The sequence below is a fragment of the Eulemur rufifrons genome, chromosome 17 (genome assembly GCF_041146395.1).
Source record: "Eulemur rufifrons isolate Redbay chromosome 17, OSU_ERuf_1, whole genome shotgun sequence".
Classification (NCBI taxonomy): Eukaryota; Metazoa; Chordata; class Mammalia; order Primates; family Lemuridae; genus Eulemur; species Eulemur rufifrons.
The window spans coordinates 87196742-87216706 of NC_090999.1; the positions used below are offsets into that span (position 1 = coordinate 87196742).

Sequence of the window (19965 nt, forward strand, 5' to 3'; positions counted from 1 at the left end):
GAAAACCTAAACATTGCAACTAACGTCAGCTAACACCTCGCCCTCTGGGCAACCTGCCCTCGCCTGGTTTCCATAGGAACGCGCAATTCCGGCGCGTCGCCCTCTGCGCCGGAAGTTGCTGTCCTTCAGTTCCGTTTTTCCCCTCTAAGCGACAGCTTCCCTTTTATTCAGGCGGCGGCTGAAGGAGACGGCGGATGAGTTTTGGACTGAAGAGGCTGCCGTTGGGGGGCGTGACGACGCAGCCGCGGTCTGACAGAGTTCACGTGCCGGCAGCGGCGGCTCCTATTCCTTGATCTACCATGGCCCAGCCCGGAACTCTGAACCTCAATAACGAGGTGAGCGCCGAGGTCTGAGAACCTGTGGGGCTGTCCTGGAGGGCCCTCGTAACCCGCCTTTCTGCGTCTTTCCGACGGACGCGGACGCGTGGTCTGGCCGGGCGCGGGGGTGGAGGGTGCGGCTGGAGGAGCTGCTTTGTGGGCCCAGGCTGATTTTCCTGAGCTCGCAGTTTGGCAACGGGTAATTCCCCTTCTCGGTGTTTAGGTGACTGAAGCACGAGGCATGTTTTTGGTCCTCAGGCCCCACGAATGTTATGTGTGGAGACTTTGGGAAGATGATTTAATTTGTATGTACAGTGTTGTCGGCTGTAAAACAAAGTTATTGATTGATAGTCCTCACAGGGTGGTTGTGAGAACTAAATTAACTGAGTTATGTAAAGTGTTTGCTTGCAAGTGCCTGACCCTTAATAAACTCTCTGTACACATTACCTGCTTTTTATTGGCTGCCGAAAATGGAGGGATTAAGAGCTGTTGCTGAAATTGCTTACCTTGAATTAGACTGTGTATGCTCATTAACGCATTTCCTCCTCCAGTTACTGTCCCATTTCTCTGCTTCCATACAGCAAAACTTCAAGAAAGAGCTGTTTATACTGCTGTCCTCAATTCCTTTTTTTCTTAAATCCAGTCTTTCTTAAATTCAGTCTCATCAGATATTTGCCCTCGCCACCATCTCCTCCATAACGTAATTTATGTCACTAGGCTACCATTTCTGCCACTTACCCCTTTACCGTTTCTGCTTCTGTTCAACGAAATAATGTTATTCAAAGTCTTGAAGTAAGCTGGAAAAGCAAGGATCAAATGAGGCCCTCACAGCTACATACAGCAAAGGAAGTTCTTTATCACATCCTCATTCTGTGTATGAGCAAGTCACTGTTCAGATTACATAGTTGTCTAAGACATGCTTTCTTTATATCTTATAGTAACCTATGCTCAGGTAAGAAAGCTTAAACAACACCCATCTATGATACAGAACGATGTATGAAAAATGCCCAGAAAAACCTAGTAGTGCAGAAAAGTTTCCAAAGAAGGCAAAATGAAGTGGGTGATATTTGTCCTTGGTCTGCAGGAATCTTACACAGGCATTGCAGTCAGTGATTCGGTAAAGGGACAAGAAGACGTTCCAGGCAGAGGGACTACTATAAGCAGAAAAGGGGTAATAGTAAGAAACGTTTTGGATGCTGTAGGGATAACTTTTCATTGATAAGATTTCTGGTATGAAGTAGAAAGTAAAACTGAAATATATTACTTGTTACTCCCTGATTGAGTCTGGATTTCAGTAGACAGTGGAATACGGGATATATTGAAGAGGGAAATCGAAGACATTTATTATAATATTCATAAACATACCTTAAGCTTGTGCTTTGTGCCAGACAGCATTTGGTGGGCTATTAATATTTTCTATTTAGATTACCTGTGATGTATAAAAGATCTTAACTCAATGATAAATTTGGGAATTCAGTACTAGTGTGCTTCCTGTCCAATTTTGAAATGACTTTGATGGTGGAAATGGTAGGGAATCAGTCGTTTAAGACTTGCTATTTTTCCACTTAGCTAACTTCCAGGCTTCTTCAAAACAGTTAAAATTTGACCTTTAGGAAGCTTTCACTAACTCACCTCAGACTAGGTTAGGTGTCTATTCTTTGTGCAACCAAAGTGCTTTCTACTCTGGAAACACTTATTTACCTTTCTCTGTCTTCCTGTGTTTATGTGTCTATCACCTGCAACATATATGCTCTATAAATGTTTGTTGGATGACAGAATGAATTTATCAAATCAGGAAGTATACGCATCCCACACTAACATCCAATATGTTCTAATACAAAGGGGATAAGAAGGACAGAATAAAAATAGAGCTGATGGAGGATGTTTTAATTTAAAATATTAATATATGGGGGGGAAAAGGCAAATTTATCTACATAAAAATGGAATAATATACCAAAGAAAAAGGGACAAGCAGCCAGGTGCGGTGGCTCACAACTATAATCCCAACACTATTGGAGATCAAGGCACGAGGATTGCTTGCGGCCAAGAGTTTGAGACAGCCTGGGCAACAGTGAGACCATGTCTTTACAAAAAATTTTAAAAATTAGCCAGGCATAGTGACCTGTGCCTGTGGTCCTAGCTACTCAGGAGGCTGAGGTGGAAGGATCGCTTGAACCCAGGAGTGCAAGGCTGCAGTGAGCTATGATCATGCCCCTGCACTGCAGCCTAGGCAACAGAGCAAGACCCCATCTTGGAAAAAAGAAAAATTACCACTATCTAGGAAAAAAAAATGACAAGATGACAAAGGGCTGATACCAGTACTATAAAATAGTTCATGGAAATTAAGAAAAACTAATTCATAGAAAATGGGCAGAAGATAACTTCAAAGAGGAATATATCTGAGAAAGGGCATATGATAGCAAAAATTTAGTGTTCTATCACCATAGCTATCATAGTTCAAATTACATTTTCAACCTAGCTTCCCAACTACTTATATTGACTCTTCTCAGACTTTAATCTGATCTCCGTACTGCAGCTGGAGTGTTCTCTTCAAAATGTCAATCTAATTATGTCACTCCCTTGCTTAAAATCCATTTGCTGGCTTCCTGTTGATTTTGGTGAAGACCAATACAAACAAGGTCAGTCTCTCCACTTTATATTGTCTCTTACCCCTCAATCTCTGTACTTGATCTGCCCTGGCTTTCCTCTGCTACCAGCATAGCCCTCTATAGATCTTTGGCACATGCTGTTCCTTTTACCTGAAACTCCTTTTTCTCTCAATAGTCCCATTTAATACCTACTCTTCCTTCATTTGTCACTTTCTTAGGGAAACCATTCTTGCCTTTCATTTACCCCTTTTATAAGCTCTTGTAGCACCATTTACTTCTTTTTCTCAGCACTTGTAACAGTGCTTCGTGTGTTAGAGTTTATGTGTGTGTGAGAGAGAGATTTCTTATCCCCTTCACCTGACTATAAATTTTTGCTCCCAATCATATCCCTGATACCTGTCTGTTAAATGAATAACATGAAGCATCGTTTTTATGATTCTTAATATCTTAGATTAGCTCTTCTAAACTGGAATTTAGGGATGTGTTTCAGAGGTCTTATCCTATAACTGCCTGAAATTAACATGTAAATTTGTGTTTTTAATTCTATCTCTGTTGGGGAAACAGTCTGTATGTTTCATCAGGTTTGCAAAGGTTTGTATATCTCTGGTACCGTCTTTGAGCTATTGGCACTCACAGTTATGACTTTATTATATAGAAATCCTTGTTTCATAATTTTTACTTACAGCTTTTTCTTTTAAAAAGTTACATGATTTAATTTTATAACAATATTTTACAATGTATTTAATTTCACAGAACATCTTCTGTGCAGAGGCACCCATTATATTTGCCAACTTTTAATGTTTTCTACCCTTAATTGTTCTATTCTTAGAAATAAACCATCATTTTTTGTTTCATCTTATGATTATTTATTGTATATTTTATCTTCCGTAGTACTTTATGTACATTTTGAAAGGAGAATTTTAACTGCTTTATTATAGCACCCTAACCTCTAGCATAGTACCTTGTCTGCAGATAATAAGTAGAGATATATTGGGTAGATGAAGGTATGGATAGCACAGCTGTGACAACTAATGTTCAAATGAGAGGAAAAAATCTCCTAAATGTGGACTTGTTTTGTCCCTTTCCATTAGAACCAGAGAACGAAGGATGCACACTTGAAAACAGTGCCACAACGTTTAGCGAATTGCAAAACTAGAGCAAGATTTTCTCTACTCATTTGTATCTTTGGGCAGCAATCATATGTAAAATCAGAATTAAGAGGTGAAGCAATCTGATGGAGTACTTTAATTTCATAGGAGGGTCAGGGCCTTTGTATAAAGCTGACATTATTTATTTTTTGATAGAAAATTACCAATAAGCCCATTAGAAAATTGCTTTCCATTTCTTTTAAGACAGTGAAGGTGGAAACTGAAGTGCCAAAGAACAAAATGATTTTCTTCCACATATTATAAAAGATAAGAATGTCAAGAACCATGTTTGTATGTACTTAATGAAGTTATAAAACTTCTTTGTCGTGATTGGGTGGTAATAGTACGTTTTAATAATTTTTTTTCTAATTACAGTCCATTCATAAGAAGAGAGCCAGTTTGTTTTTGATTATTAAACTCTTCTGTAAAGTTTTGCTAGGTGGCAGCATATGCTCAATAATAGTTAAGTTGTAGATAATTACTAAGTACTCTAGATTTTTTAGATTGTTGCTCATCAGAAATAAAAAGTATAATTCAACAATAAGTGACACAAATGGCCAAATCAGAGTCCTCTTTATAAAACCATAATTAATTTTGTTATCTATGAAATACTTCAAATAGATAGAAAATAATATAACAAATGTCCTTGTGATCTACTTCCTATATTTAACAAATGTCAGTGTTTTGCCATCTCTTAATGTTTAATTCCACTGACCTTCTTTTCTACCTGTTACTCTTTTGGTATGTGTTTTTTCTAATATTTTTCATAATTTTAATAACATACATATATATATATATATATATATATACCCAGTGTAGGATCATGTCATATATTTTTAAACTTTGCATGTGTGGTCTCATACAATATAAGTGTGATATTGTACATACCATTCTACAAGCCACAGTAGTCTCCCCTTATCTGTAGAAGATATATTCCAAGACCCCCGGTGCATGCCTAAAGCTTCAGACAGTACCGAACCCTATATTCACTGTTTTTTCCTGTACACTAATAGGTAGCATTTACATCTTGGACACACTGGACAAAGGGATAATTCACATCCTTTGGGGATGAAGTCAGATAATGCGAGATTCTGTCGTGCTACTCAGAGTGGCTCACAATTTAAAATTTATAAATTATTTATTTCTGAAATTTTCCATTTAATATTTTTGGACCACAGCTGACCATGGATGACTGCAACCACTGAGAATGAAACTGCAGATAAGGGGACTTATTTTTACCAAAACATTATTTTCAAAATTTACCCTTGTTAATACATGCAGATCTCCTGCACTGATTTAAAATACTACATTGCTATATGCTTTATACACAATATTTTATCTCATGCAACATTTTATAAGAATGCTGCAATGGATAATCTTGTGTATAGCTTTTTCCTGTTGTTAAAAGTGTATCTTCTGGGTAGACTCCTAGAAGTTGGATTTGTCTTAAATATTGCCAAATTTTCTTCCGGAGGAATGTACCAATATGCATTTCTACCAGCAATATATGGAAGTACCTGTTTCCTCACAGCCTTGTGAACAGAACATGCTATCCCATTTTTTTTTTATTTACTAATCTGATAGGTAAATAATAACCAGAAGTTTTAACATACTCTTAGAAACAGAGATATACTTAGATTTCTTTCTTACCACTGCAAGTTCTCCAGGAACAATGCTAGCTTAGGGAATAATTGGTTTCTAATAACCACAGATTTTTGTTACAGGCCAATTCAAATACATGGCAAAGTCAGTGCATTACCAGTCAAGGCTCATTAATTGACAAGCTAGCAGATTGCCAGCCAAGAGTCAGTTCAAAGTAGCATTTAATTTGTCTACAAACCAAAGTCTGCCATTAGCTTTGAACATCAGAAACTTGCTATCATTGCCATCATTGTCACCCCAAAACCTCATTCTTTCAAAAGCAAATTCACATTAAACATAAGCTTTTTTTAAGAGAGTGTATAAATGAGAAACCTAGTTTATTAAGAAATATATCTAACATAGACAATGCTTATATTGTAGAACACGTTCTTTTCCTGACCATTGATCATCAGCTGCGTGGAATGTAGAACTACAGAAAGGGGTTTTAGTTGCATGATTCAGTGTTGGGCTGTGATACATCTATCCCCATAATCGAGTTATTCCAGAACAGATTGGATTTCTAAAGTCTCTGAGCTAGGGAACCCTTTATTTGGAATTTCCTTGAGTTGGGCAGTGCCAGCTTTTGCTCTCTGTGGTTCCCTTTCCTGTGTTTATGTTGACTCTTTCCAATCTGCTCACATAGTCTTTTCGCAAATAGCTATATTTGATTTATACTTTATTTATGATCATATTTTTATACTGTCTACCCAAGAGGTTCCCCTGTGTTCAGATTTTACCAGGTTAATTCTGCGAACATCTGTATGCCTAAATTCTGGGTGACAGCTCACTGGCAGCACACTGTCACACTGTGTATTCTGTGTGTAAGCCTTAACTCTGTTCCTTCTGATCTTATATATTAACTTAAGTACATTCTCTTGCTGTTTAGACACCCTCAGCTTGACTTTGTCAGTCTCGGTAGTGATAGCTTACATATTTTTCCTTCAGTTTTTGTCTTCAGACTCATCTACTTCTCTTTCATTTTCTTCTGTGTCAGGATATTTCATTTCCATTATTATGCCTCTGTTTTGTCCTTGCTCACATTATTCATCTCCTTTCCCTCCCAACAATGATCACACTGTTTTCACAATTCTGACATTTATAGTTCTGCTTGCTTTTGGTTGGAGAATTTGCCAAAGTATAGTGCCAGTGCATTGGGCTTCTGGCAGTATTGGGTGTTTTAGGACCTCTTGTTGATTTCTGGGTTTCCTGTCAACCAACTTTGTAATTCCTGGGTGACAAATGAATTGGCAATCTTATAAATCCTAACTAAAGGGCTATTGGTGGTCAGTTTTACAAAAATAATTCTAAGTGTTTGAAGAAAGCTAAGTCCTTGGAGTGGACAGTTATGATAAAAATAAAATTTTAATTTCAGTTTAACATGAAATGAATATATGTTTTTATGCCCTAAACTTTGTAAATCTCCTACCTATACACAAATACTGAAAAAGTTAATAAGCTAGAAAAATGTATTTTGGTATTGGCATGAAACTGAGTACATGGAGCATTCCATTTGCTTTTAGAATTCCCTTTTCCAGTAATGACAAACATAGTACTTCTTAAATTGGAATTTTAAAATTGGAGACTAGCTTTCCCATGATTGGAATGTAACCAAGGACCAACTCTGCCCATTGCAACTTATTAGTTAAGTTTGGTTAACAGTGGTTAGCAAATGGAATATTATCATCTCACACACCTGCAAAGTTCAACAATTAGAAACATTTGTTAATATATTTTAATGCATAGTTTATTGCTTGCTATTTATTTTATGAATGACTCAACTTTCAAAAAGTTAAGTCATTCTTACTATAATTTTGTTTATAAAATGCAGCAATTCTTTTTTTCACTTAAACCTTGTCTAAATGACTTTTCATTTATGCAAAGTATGATTTTTTTTCCAAATGGATCTAAATTTGAAACAAATTTCAAAGAGGTTAACATATATAATGGGAAAGAAACTTGATTACTATACATTCTTTTAATATATTATGCATTGGGAACAGTGAATGAACAGTGCACATTGCCATATTTCTGGTCATTTATTTAACTAATATTTATTGAATACATACTGTATGCCATGTACTGTGTTAGGTGTCAAGATGCAATGTTTAGTAAAACAACTGGGGGAAAGATATGTTAAACATAATAAGGTTAAAAATAAAATATTAAGGGTCATGATAAGTTCCAGAGGTACTAGGTACCTAAGGTCCTTTTAGTGGGGAATTTGTGACCCTCTCAAGGAAGCCAGAAAAGACTTTCCTTGGAAATGACAGTTGATCCTAAATCAATATGAACACATATTAGCAAGCTAACATGAGAGGAAAAAATATTACTATTAAAGGAAATGGCAGCTGGTAGATGTGAGCACAGTGAGGACAAGGGATGAAAAGAAGGCCCATGTGGCCATCCTAAGAGCAATAAGTAACCATTAGAGGGAATTAAATAAAGGTGTGGCATCAGATCTATCCATTAAAAAAATTTATTCTGACTGCATTATGGATAAGTGATAGGAGAGGGACAAGAATAGGTGTAGAGAAACTAGTTAACAGTAACTCAGCCAAGCTTGCTAAAAGATCAAGATAGAAAAAAAGTGTACAATTTGAAGGATAATTAGTAGATAAAATTGACATGTCTTGGTTATGGATTCATCATGAGAGATTTAGGAAAGCTACCTACAATGACTCCTAGGTTTATAACTAAAAGGATCATTCCATTGCTTCAAATATGAAACACAAAAAAGGGGGGAGGGGCTCTAGTTGGGGATGAATAACATGAATTCAAGTATGAATTTGAGGTGATTTTGAGCATACTCAAAAAGAAATGTCAGGCAGTTGCACCTTTAGGTCTGCTAAAAGGTGAGATCTCAGCCAAAGGCAAAATTTTTGAATCATCTTTGTTTAGGTGACAAATTAAACCGGTATGTGCATACAGGATCTCTTAAGGCTAGAAAGTATATTTGTGGAAAGAAGCACTGGCTGAAGACTGCCCCTTGAACTCTAACATTTCATAGCTGTGTAGATGGATAGTCTTCAAAGAAGACCAAGATAGAGTCTAAGAAAGGAAGGAAGAAAACCAGAAGATTCAGGGAAAAACCAAGGGAAGAATGTTTCAAGAAGGAAGAAGTGGTCAACAAAGTCAAATACTGCTGAGATTTTAAGTATAATGAAGCCGAAAAAAATCACCGGTGTCCTTAGTTCCTTAGTTACAGCTCTTAGTATACTAAAGAGAATGGAAATCAAACTGGAATTGTGTGGCATGCAGAAATTGAGATAGTGACTTTGGACATCTTTTTCTAAATGCTTAGCTCTCGGGGCAGTTAAAGAGAAGGTGCTTCTAGTGAACTATGTAGTATGGATGTTTTGTTTGTCTTGTATTTAATCAAAATGACTGACATGTTTAAAATCAGTGGGAAATGAATCCATTAAGAGGACCAGAATGACAGTGCTAGAGTAAGAGGGATAATCCATAGCAAAGGTTCTAGAAAGGCAGAAGAGGATGGACTCTTAAACACAACCAAGAGATTAACCTTAGATTATACGTAGGGATGTTTCTTATATTGTAACTATTAATAGAGAAGGAGGGTGATGTAAGTAAATCGGCATTCATTGTAGTGGAATGAGATGATAGTTCCCAACTGGTACTTGTTTTTTCCATGAAATTGAAAGAGAGAGGGGAGGAGAGAGACCAGAGGATTTCAGAGAGTGGGCAAAAGCTAAAAATAGTCATTGTAAAATAAATTGACCAAAAAATATAATAGGATTGCTATGAAGTGTTGGGGTCCATTTGAGGTTAGTTATGATGAATTTATAATAGACAGCATGTTGCAAGCATCTCCTGGCTATTAATAGGTGTGCAATCATGAAGAACCCAGAATGTTGCTTTCATTCAAGATTAATATTTGGCTAACCAAAGGGATAGTGTTGATCATGTACCTAAACTGGATAAAAGGAAGAATATTAAATCGAAGAGGACTGATTATTTAAAAGAAAGTATGGGTGTCAGTGGACTGGTAGTCCCAAGAAGTCAAAGATGGTTGTGGTAGGTGGAGTTTAACAACCAAGCTGATAGAAGAAGTTGTGATCACAATATGGAATATTTGAATTAATGGTTTTAGAAATGGAATAGTTATGAGTGATGGTTGAGGTTTACAGTGGAACTGTGGAAGTAGGTGGCTGAGATGTAATAGATTAGGTCATTAGAAAAGAAGTCAAGAAGTGAGGATATAATTTTTGGGTGAGCCATCAAGTGGACTTGTAAGTCACTCAGAATGAGGGCAGAACTTAGGATGGAAAGAAATTGTAAGTTGTTTGCCAATATCTTCAATGAATAAGAGGGTGAATAACAATAAAGGGCAAGAGAAGATGTTACAGCCAAATGCAAGAGCCTTTAAGAAATAGGATGATGTTGGTATTATTATTTTGACAAGAAGAATTTGGAGGATTGTGTATACTAGGCACCCTTACAAGGCACAGAAAACACTAAATATTGGAAGGATCCTATTTTCTAGAAGCTCACAATCTATAGAGAAAGACAGCCACATGAGCAATTAATGAGATAAATGCTTTACTATCAGAGACAATAAAGTGCAGTGGGGACCCCAGGGGTAGAGTGATTATCTCTAACTGAAGAATTTGTTGAAGATTTCACTGGAAAGACTATATCAGAACTGAATTTTATATAGTTCCTGAAGTGGAAAAGGGGAAGAAGGACATTCCAGGAGGAGTTACAAGATATATGACTCCCAACCATGGTAGACAAAACATAACATGCCATTTGTACTGAATGCTATTATAATGTGTAGTTCTTTGTAATTAGAATATTTCCATGTCTTGACCTATAGTTCTATTTTTTGTTCTTGGAGTTCAGCATTGTTCTCTGATAGGGTGATTTAAAGTGTGTACCTGTATATATGTTTGCACTCCCATGTGAATGCGCATGCACATGTTCTTGCACATAATGTGTGCTTGTGTTTGTGGAGTTTGTTTTAAAGTTATGCTTGAAATAATTTATTACTAAAAAATAAGTGCAAAGGTTGCTTTATAAATAAATAAAATGAATCATGTTCTTGCAATTTCTTTTGTTAATTCTCAAACACTCATTCAGTAAATTAAATTCCTACCATTATGGGTAGGCTTTTGAGGCTCTGTTTTAAACCTCAGGAAAAAAATCATTTTATCAAAGAGACACTTGGACTCAAATGTTTCTTGCAGCACATTTCACAATCTCAAAGATGTGGAATCAACCCAAGTGCCCATCAGTACACGAATAGATGAATAAAATGTGGTACATGTATACCATGGAATACTATTCAGCCATAAAAAAATGGTCAGCTAATACCTTTTGTAACAACCTGAATAGAACTGGAGACCATTCTTCGAAGTGAAGTATGGCAAGAATGGAAAAACAAACACCACATGTACTCACTATTAAATTGGAGCTAATCTATCAACCCTCATGGGCACATGTGGAAGAAAAACTCGATGGAAACCAAGCAGGTGGTATGGGGGAGGAGGTATTTGGGTGATGGGCACACTTATAACTTTAACTCAAACTACACAAAAGCAATTCATGTAACCCAAACATTGTACCCCGTAATGTTCTGAAATTAAAAAATAAAAATAAACCTCAGGAATACAAAGATGAATATGATAGTCTCTGATCTTAATGAACTCACAATTTATTATGTTCCAAGCTCACCAAGATGTAAATGTAGCATTAAAATAGTAATCAGTGGAATGCTGTGACTTTTTAAGAAATCGTAACCTGTTTCTCTTAAGCCCTCAGATTCATTTTTAGATTGTTATTCCTTCACTGTTTATGGAAAAAGTTTGATTTTGTCAAACTATAAATAAACAAAAACTTAAAGTGCTAGACCAAGTCTATAATATTAAGACTCAAAATAAAGTATATTTGTTCCTGAATTAAGTGCTTTTCTAATTTTGGCTTTATTTTTCAAAGGTTGTGAAGATGAGAAAAGAAGTGAAGAGAATCCGAGTTTTGGTTATCCGAAAACTTGTCAGAAGTGTTAGCAGACTGAAGTCAAAAAAGTTAGTCATTGAAAATAATGATCTTGTGACTAATAAAATGTCAAAATTTGGGTTTTTTTTTAATATTTACAAAATTTAAGGGTGGAATATAGAGTAGTAATTAAATATCTTACTCATGCAGCACTTTGTTTTATATGTAGAGATGATCTGAGTTAGATAGAATGTGCTGTGTCAGCATGTCCTTGTATGGTTTGGACCATCCTCACTTAAGATGCACAAGGAATTCTTCTGCTTTTAGTCTTTCTGGAATGAAATTCCCGTGGGGTTAGGCGTTTTATGTTATTAGAAGTTATTTTAAGATGTTGATATAGTTTAACTAACCTTGAATCAATTATGAAAATTTTCTATCACTTTTTTCCTTGAATTGCTGAGTAATTTGAAATCTTCAGTACCTTGTATAAGTGTTAATTAGAACATTGTGTTCCGTGTAATTTTTTGAAAAAAGATAGTGTTTTGTATTTTGAGCATTACTAGCATTAGTGAAAAAGTATTTTATAGTTCTTATGATTTAAGCATGAATACTTACAAAGTCTTGTTCCTGATTAATTTTCTGTTCTTTCATAAATGTTTCAGAAGATAGCTCTTTGTTTTTCCTGTAATTCCAGAGAATAAACTTTAATTTGATAAAATTATATCCAACCTTTAATTGTACCTTATGACGTTTATATTACATTAAATACAATGTGTTATTGACTGATAGATAAAAAGTATTATTACTTTCCCATTAAGTGACTAGGGAAGGCAAACTATCAGTGATAATAATAGTTAATACAGTGCCAGGACAATGCTTATTTTCGTCAATTTCTAACACTTAGGTTTGTTGATGAAATTGGAGTGTGTGTTGGGAAGAGGGGGGAATGGGCAGGGCACGATGGTGCTTTTCTAAAAGAAATGAAAAGACTTTTCATTATGATATGAATCTAAAATTAATGCTTTGCCTGGCTACATATTGTAATATGTTATTTTTTGCAGGGGTACTGAAGATGCACTGTTAAAAAACCAAAGACGGGCACAACGATTACTTGAAGAAATCCATGCAATGAAGGTAGGAAAGGGACTTAGGTGGGCGTGTGTGTATATCTTTGTGTGTTAATCTTCTTAGCCTGCATTTTGTGTGTGTGGTATTACTTATTTGATTATTCTTGAGAGTTGCCTAAAACTTATTTTGTATGAGTCTGGTGAAGAATGTAGCACATTTAGAAAATTGTACTATGTTTAAGCTTGCATTTTTCCATGTTTTTAACTGAAATTGTTAAAGTGTTAGACTAATTTGAGTCAAAATTCTGCCAAACTAAACTCATCTATGTTTAATAATGCTTCATGCCTAAAATTTTTATTTTTACTGTAACTTTAGGCATGAAGTCAGTTCAAGAATTAAAGTGTTCATGCTATTTGGGAATGTGGATGGTGCTATTGGTGGCTGACATCATGCTTTGCCCATTGCCAACTCAATAAATTTTTATGTGGTTGTGTCAGCATTTTATTCAGTTCTGTAGTAACTTGAAATAAAATTAGTGTTGGATCAACATGATCCATATTTTTGTTTTTTTCAGCCAGACTCTTCACTAGTGTAATTTTTAGGTCTTGCTGCTCTTACTTTGTGGAAACTTTCATTTACCAAATGACATACCATTAAATGTCTGAGAGACTGTTTTATTGTACAACTTAAAAACAGCATTTGGTACCAGCAATTATCTTAATTGCAGGGTCTTTTTGCATGCATATTTGACTATTATATTTTGGTATAACTTTCAAGTTTTGTGTTAGATAAAATAACAAGAAAATTCTCTAACAATATTTTAATTGAGTTTAGTTACCAAAGCTTCTCATCTTTACTTCCTTTTAATGGGATGGTAAAGTAAAGTTATCTCAGTTAATCTGAATAAAAATAGATGTAGGAAATGACTCTTTGATAGGAGGTATGTTTGTTTCTTGTGTTTGTTCCTCTTCCTCTAACCCCCAGGACTGCAAAATTCATAGAATCTATTTGATGTATCTTTTCTTTCTCCAATTATTATATAATCCCTTTTTTATCTTGTCATTCAGGAAAAAAATGCTGTATTTGATTCCTAATGATCGTTTATGTTTCTTTGGTTTGCAGATCATTTAGGCTTTCTCATACACCTTTTTTTTTTTTCTCATAATATTCCTACTAGAAATAAAATCTTTACAGATTTTTGTTTTGAGGATAGCACTAATATAGGAAGTCATGATTTCTCTCTCTTTCACTTTCTCTTAACCAAGGTCCTTACTAATTACATTGCCTACCTAAATTTTTCCCTGTAATTTCTTCTGAATAGTCATCTTTGTAGTCCTAAATTATTCAGAGGCTTTGAGCTACTATATAATTGCTGATTTTATTTTACCATGGAAAGAATGCAATATATATATAAGCTTATATGCAGTATATGAAGATTTTGAGAACAAAAAATAATCTTTAAAATACTTCTCTTTTGTAACTCTTAATAATGAATTTGATTTAATTAGAAAAGTTGTCCTATTTGATCTATATATAAAGCTTGTTTTCTGTTATTCTTAAATTTCATCAGCAAAAGAAAATCAGACTCAGTGATAAAGTTCATAGAATTACAAGATTACTGTGTCAATAGCATATTTTATATTGTTTTCTGTTTTTCCCTGTGATTATATATGACCACTATGGAATTGTTGCCTCATAGAAAGCCAAAATCTATAGCCTCTACAATTGTTAAACTCATAAAGTTAGTATGTATATTCCTTGAATTTGTGGCAGTGGTTACAGTGGGCTGTGTTGGCTCTGTCCTCAGCTTCTTTTGTAATGCCCTTTAAAAACTGGATTAAATTTAAATATTAGAAAACCAGAATAAAAAGAATACTAGAAAGACTATATGTTTGCTTTTCTTAGGTATCAAATTTCATTCCTCATTTATGGTTCTTTTACAAACGTAGTCTTCTTTTCTAAAAGAAACAAATACCTATAGCATTTTTCTTAATTGTAAGGTCATTTTTAATTTGCTTAGGGAGTGTTTATCATATACTTGGGAGTATCAAAGAAATAGTGACAAACAGTAAACTCACAGTCTCAATTAATTTGGGAGAAAAACTTCTACTTATTCATTTTTCCAGAGGAATTTTTTTCTTGGCTCATATACCACTACATTTTTATAATCTTATTCATGACATACTGTCCTATACTTACATTCTATGATAATAGGGTATTTTGTTGCCAGATGACTTCCTCATGAAGAAAACCTGAGATATTTTTAGAAATGTGAGCTTGTTTTTTCTGGCCAAGGAAAAAAAGATGGCCTGATCTTTATGATGCTATAAAATCATAGGTTTTACTTTTATAGACTATGATGAATTAAATTTCAAGTCTTTGCTGCCTTTTCTAACAGGCTTCATGCTTTTAACTTTGATACTGCTTTAAGTACTGGCTTCTAAAACAGTTCTTTTTTCTTTGGAAGTTAAAGTAGCTTATGAACATTTACATATCCCCGTTATTTAGCTGGAGAAGCAGATGGTAAAATTAAAGCATACACTGGAAGTATTCAGAATGTTCAAGAAATCCCTTCCTCAATACTAAAAGTAATAACTAGCTTTTACTGAACATTTACTATGTTCCAGATACTATATTATGTGTTTGTATATACTGTCTTACCGGATAGATACCATTTTTAAATCCCTGTCTTACAGAATAAGAAACTGAAGGTTAGAGAAAATTAGGTAACTTGCCCAACATCAAATGATAGTTAAGTGGTGGAATACAGAATTAACTGTAAAGCTAATGGTGTTAGCCACTTTGCTATACTGCTTCAGTAAAATGAGAACTTCCTAAAATATATTGAGTCACTTCCTAGAGATTGGATGAGATAATTTAGTAAACATAATAACTTGCCCTGTAGGGAAAAAGGCCCAAAGATATGCAACATGTTTTCAGATCCTTTAATTCCTCGCAGCTAAATATACACAGTTACCTATATCATCTGCATTTTCTTTTTTTACCTCTTCCTCTCTGAGACAATTACTTCTTCTTATGCTGAATATTCTTAAGAGAATTTGTATATTCTGTGAGACCTGCCTGCCGCCTCTTCTCTATTTTAAAACTCTCTCGTTTTGTTTTATTCTTTGCCTGTTTTTACATGATCAAGTCTATTATTAAAACCATCATTTGAGCTTATATCAGCAGTTAGGATCACCTTGTCTCATGCTTCTTAATAGCCTATTTCTAGATAGTTGTCTTATGTGGTCGTGGAAAATATTGTAATCTGTAGAGGCATTATGTAAAATCAAGTAAAATGATACATCATCAAAATAATATAATAATTATATCATTTGAACCTCATCACAACTCTGTAAAATATGGAGAATCCTATGTCAAAGGACATGTTCAAAAGTATTCTAGGCTGCATGTACCTCTAGGTTAGAGGTTTTTCATCATATATATTCATATGTTATTTAGAATTTTATGATGTATCTAATTATATATGCATTTTAAAAATTTGAGGTTTTTTTCCTGTAATTTCACATACTATGATTTTGGTAAGTTTTTTCCTCTATTCGAATACTTAAAAAAATTTCTCCATAGGGTAAAAGATGCCTTATTATATTCTGTAAGTATACGGTACTGTGTTAATTAGCTGTGCCAAATTAACATTTAGTTCATTTATTCTACTAAAGAAATAATACTAAAATTATTATTGATCTTAGACTATAATTATTTTTGACAGTTTATCTTTTATTTGTGAGCCAATACAAAATATACTGTCAAATCAGACTCACGTTAGAGGTCTTATCTAGAATCCAGCTTTACTGATAATTTCAAAGATTTAAGCAATCAGAAGGCACAGGTGAAGCAAGGAGAGATCTGGGACTTTGTGTGATTCCATAAGTCCTTCCTTTCCGCATCAGATATGTAATTTCTAGCCAAGAAGAATCTTCGGATGAGGAAGTCTAATTACTAACACATAGCAGGAAACATTAAGATTTTGAAACTTCTCCATTTGACACCTCAAAGTTATATAGCTTTTCTAGTGTGCCATGCCTCATAAATCCATAGATTCTAGGTTTGTTTATTGTAAGCATCCTTCACAAAGGATGTCCTACTAAGAGCATTCTTCAGATAAGGATCTTACTCCTAACAAATCGTTAGCCTGTTTACCAGGAGGACCTGTTATCAGCATATTAACAGGTAGAGTAAACTGCATCACCTTCCTTTCCTTTAGTTTCCTTCTAGCAAAGGAAGTGAATAGATTCCAGGACAACTACTCTAATTCTTTCCTTCCTGATTTATAATAATCTTTTTTTTTTCTCATTTTGTGTTTTATAAACTTTAATAATATTATATTTACACTTTTCCCTCCAACTTTTTGGAAACTATTTCAAACCTATAGAAAAATTGGAATACTACAATGTCATAATAATAATACATTGTATCGTATCCATATTTGTCCCTTTACTGTCAGTGCTGAGTTTTAGTACTTGGTTTAAATGTTGTCTGCCAGATTTCCCTATTATAAAGATACCTTTTTCTGTTTGCAGTTATTGAGTAATCTGTGAAATGATATTTTGAGACTATGTGAATATCCTGTAGTCTTTCACCCATTGATTGGTGTTCTGTGGCTGAATCAATTAAAACTTTTTGTTTATATTTCTCTGCTGGGATAATTTATTTCTCTGTTAATATTTTTATTCCTTGAGAGGAGTTTTCTTTTTTTGAGCATCATGGAGAATAATGATAAAAATAGCCATTTTTTTCCTATAGAGAAGAAAAACATTCTGTTTCCTTTGTTCTTCATATTCTGGGCAATTCTGGATTGTACCTGGACATTATAAAGATTAAGTTGTAGAGATTCTGCATTTGGTTATTTTTCTTCAATAAGTGGTTATTTTAGTAGTTAATTTTCTTGGCTAGGCTTTAACTTTAAACTATGTTTGTTGAACAGTAGCTCCAGTCTCAGTTTAGATCTTTTCAGCAAGATACTTTAATCTGTTCCTTGTGTGAGCAGTTTAGATTGAGAGATCCCTTCTTTCCTTCCCTTCTGGGTTCCTCCTGCTCTCTCAGTGGATAAGGTATCATAGATTCACATTTCCAGGGATACCTTTGCCACTGCTCCTGAACCATGCAGATTGCAGTTAGCTTTAGGCTAAACTCTGAAGCGATGGTAATTTACTTGCACTGTATAGTTTTCCATCTTCTCAACTCCAGGTAAGCATGGAGTCCCCATCAGAGTCCATCTGCTTCTATTTATTCTCTTAATACCTTCTGATTGGGCTTTTTTGTAGTATGTCCAGGTTTGATGATGGTTTTTAGGGTTGGGGGGAGGGGCGATTAATCATGTTATTTGTTAGTCTCTTAGTCTGAGGACCCCAAGATGCTCTAAAATTTTGACTTTAGGGAGGTGAACAAGAATAAAGAGACTGAAAAGCGTAGCCAGTGAAGGAGAAAATGAACCAAGAGTATATTGCAACCAGGAAACCATGTGAAGAAACTATTACAAGGAGGGAATAATGAAGTAGTTCATGTAGTTTTTAAGATTAGCAATATTATTTTCAAAGTATAAACTCATTTGTTAGATCATAGTTATTGATGAGTTTGTCAAATTGTAGCTCCCCTATGGTCTAGACTATTTTGCAGAACTGTGCTTATATAACCAAAATGGTTTTTGTTGTTGCTCATGTGACTTAAGCAATTCAAGCTTGCCTTCTCTTCTCCTCCCTGCATCCTGTTTCTTATCTGTAAAAAGATCTTTAACTAAATCTTTAAAGTCTGAAATTGTTTCCAGAGTCATATTTTCTTTCTTCAGTTCTGAAACCTGGAAACTGCAAATTGTGGTCCAAGTATGGAAGAGATCTAATGTTTCTTTCTTTCTTGTTTACTTCCCATACTTCTTAAACATACCCACATCGCGTGACCTGTTAGGGCTATAGGATTTGCAAAAATCAGTACTATGACTTCTAAGTCCCTTTCATAATTCTGTACTTTTTACTTAGATTTTTCTCTGATATATTGTAGAAACCAGATAATAAATAATTAGTTGAAACCTATAGGTAACATTAAAGATTCCCAATAAATACTTTCAACTTAGGATAGTATTTTTACTGAGAGGTTGACAGATAATTCCACTTCTCCAAAAGTGGTTAAGCAGTGCAGTTTCCAATGAGAGTGGCTCCATCTGCATGAGTATTTAATTTTTTTCCCTGTCCCATCACATTTTCTCTTACTTTCTTTTTCTCCTTTTGTTTGCTTTTCTTTTACTGTAGTTACTGATAATACCTTTTCTGGTAGACATTTGATTAAATAGATAACTTATATCATGGATACTTTGGCAAACGGAACTCTGTGTTTAATGGTTGTTCTGTTAAAGTGAATCAGAAAAATACCTATTAGAGAGGATGTGGGTACATGGACAGGCAGTCTTATTTATTGTTGGTGGGCATTAAAAGTAATACAACCTTTTGACACAGCCATTTGGCAACATATATTAAAATTACTTACTGAGCATTTCCACTTTTAAAATATATAGCCTACAAAATACTTCTTAGTTCAGGTTTTTATTATTTCTCTAAATGCACTTTGTCTTAGTGCATTTAGTGTTACTGTAACAGAATGCCTGAAACTAGGTAATTTATAAAGGAAAGAATTTTCTTTGGCTCAGGATACTAGAGACTGAGTCCAAGAAGCATGGTGCCAGCATCTGGCCAGCTTCTAGTGAGGGCCTTATGCTACTTTACAATGTGGTGGAGAAGTGGAAGGGAAGCAGGTGTGTGCAAAGAGGGACCAGACACAAGGAGCAGCCTTGCTTTATGACATCCCCTTTTGTTAACTAATTCCTTCCCACTAGAGTGAGAACTTATTCTTGAGAGACTGCATTAATTCCTTCCTGAGGAAGGATCCCTCATGATCCAAATGTCTCTTAAAGGTCCCACCACCTCTTAGTACCGTTACGCTGGGGACCAACCCTCAACTTGAATTTTTTTGGGGACAAACCATATTCAGATCATAACAGACTTCCTGCCTCTGGTTTTACTTCCTTCAAATCATACTCTGCACTGTAACCAGTGACCTTTCTAAATTACAGACCTAATTAGAATTCTTTCTTTGCTACGTGAAATATGAGACCCTTTGTGATCTGTACACTAGCGACTTCTCTGTTGCTCTTATGTTTTCTACCTACCCTGTACTTTTGTGCCAGCTAGACTGAACCCAGACATACAAATCAATTTC

The 19965-nt window shown here is 34.9% G+C and overlaps 1 protein-coding gene across 1 annotated transcript in view; it reads left to right on the top strand.

Moving 5' to 3' along the window:
- Positions 1-299: 299 nt before the first annotated feature.
- Positions 300-19965, top strand: part of SRFBP1 (serum response factor binding protein 1) — a 54570-nt gene continuing 34904 nt past the window's right edge. The window contains exons 1-3 of the mRNA XM_069492389.1: positions 300-335; positions 11671-11759; positions 12732-12804. Of these exons, the coding sequence (XP_069348490.1) occupies positions 300-335; positions 11671-11759; positions 12732-12804 (198 nt within the window). The remainder of the gene's footprint in view (positions 336-11670; positions 11760-12731; positions 12805-19965) is intronic.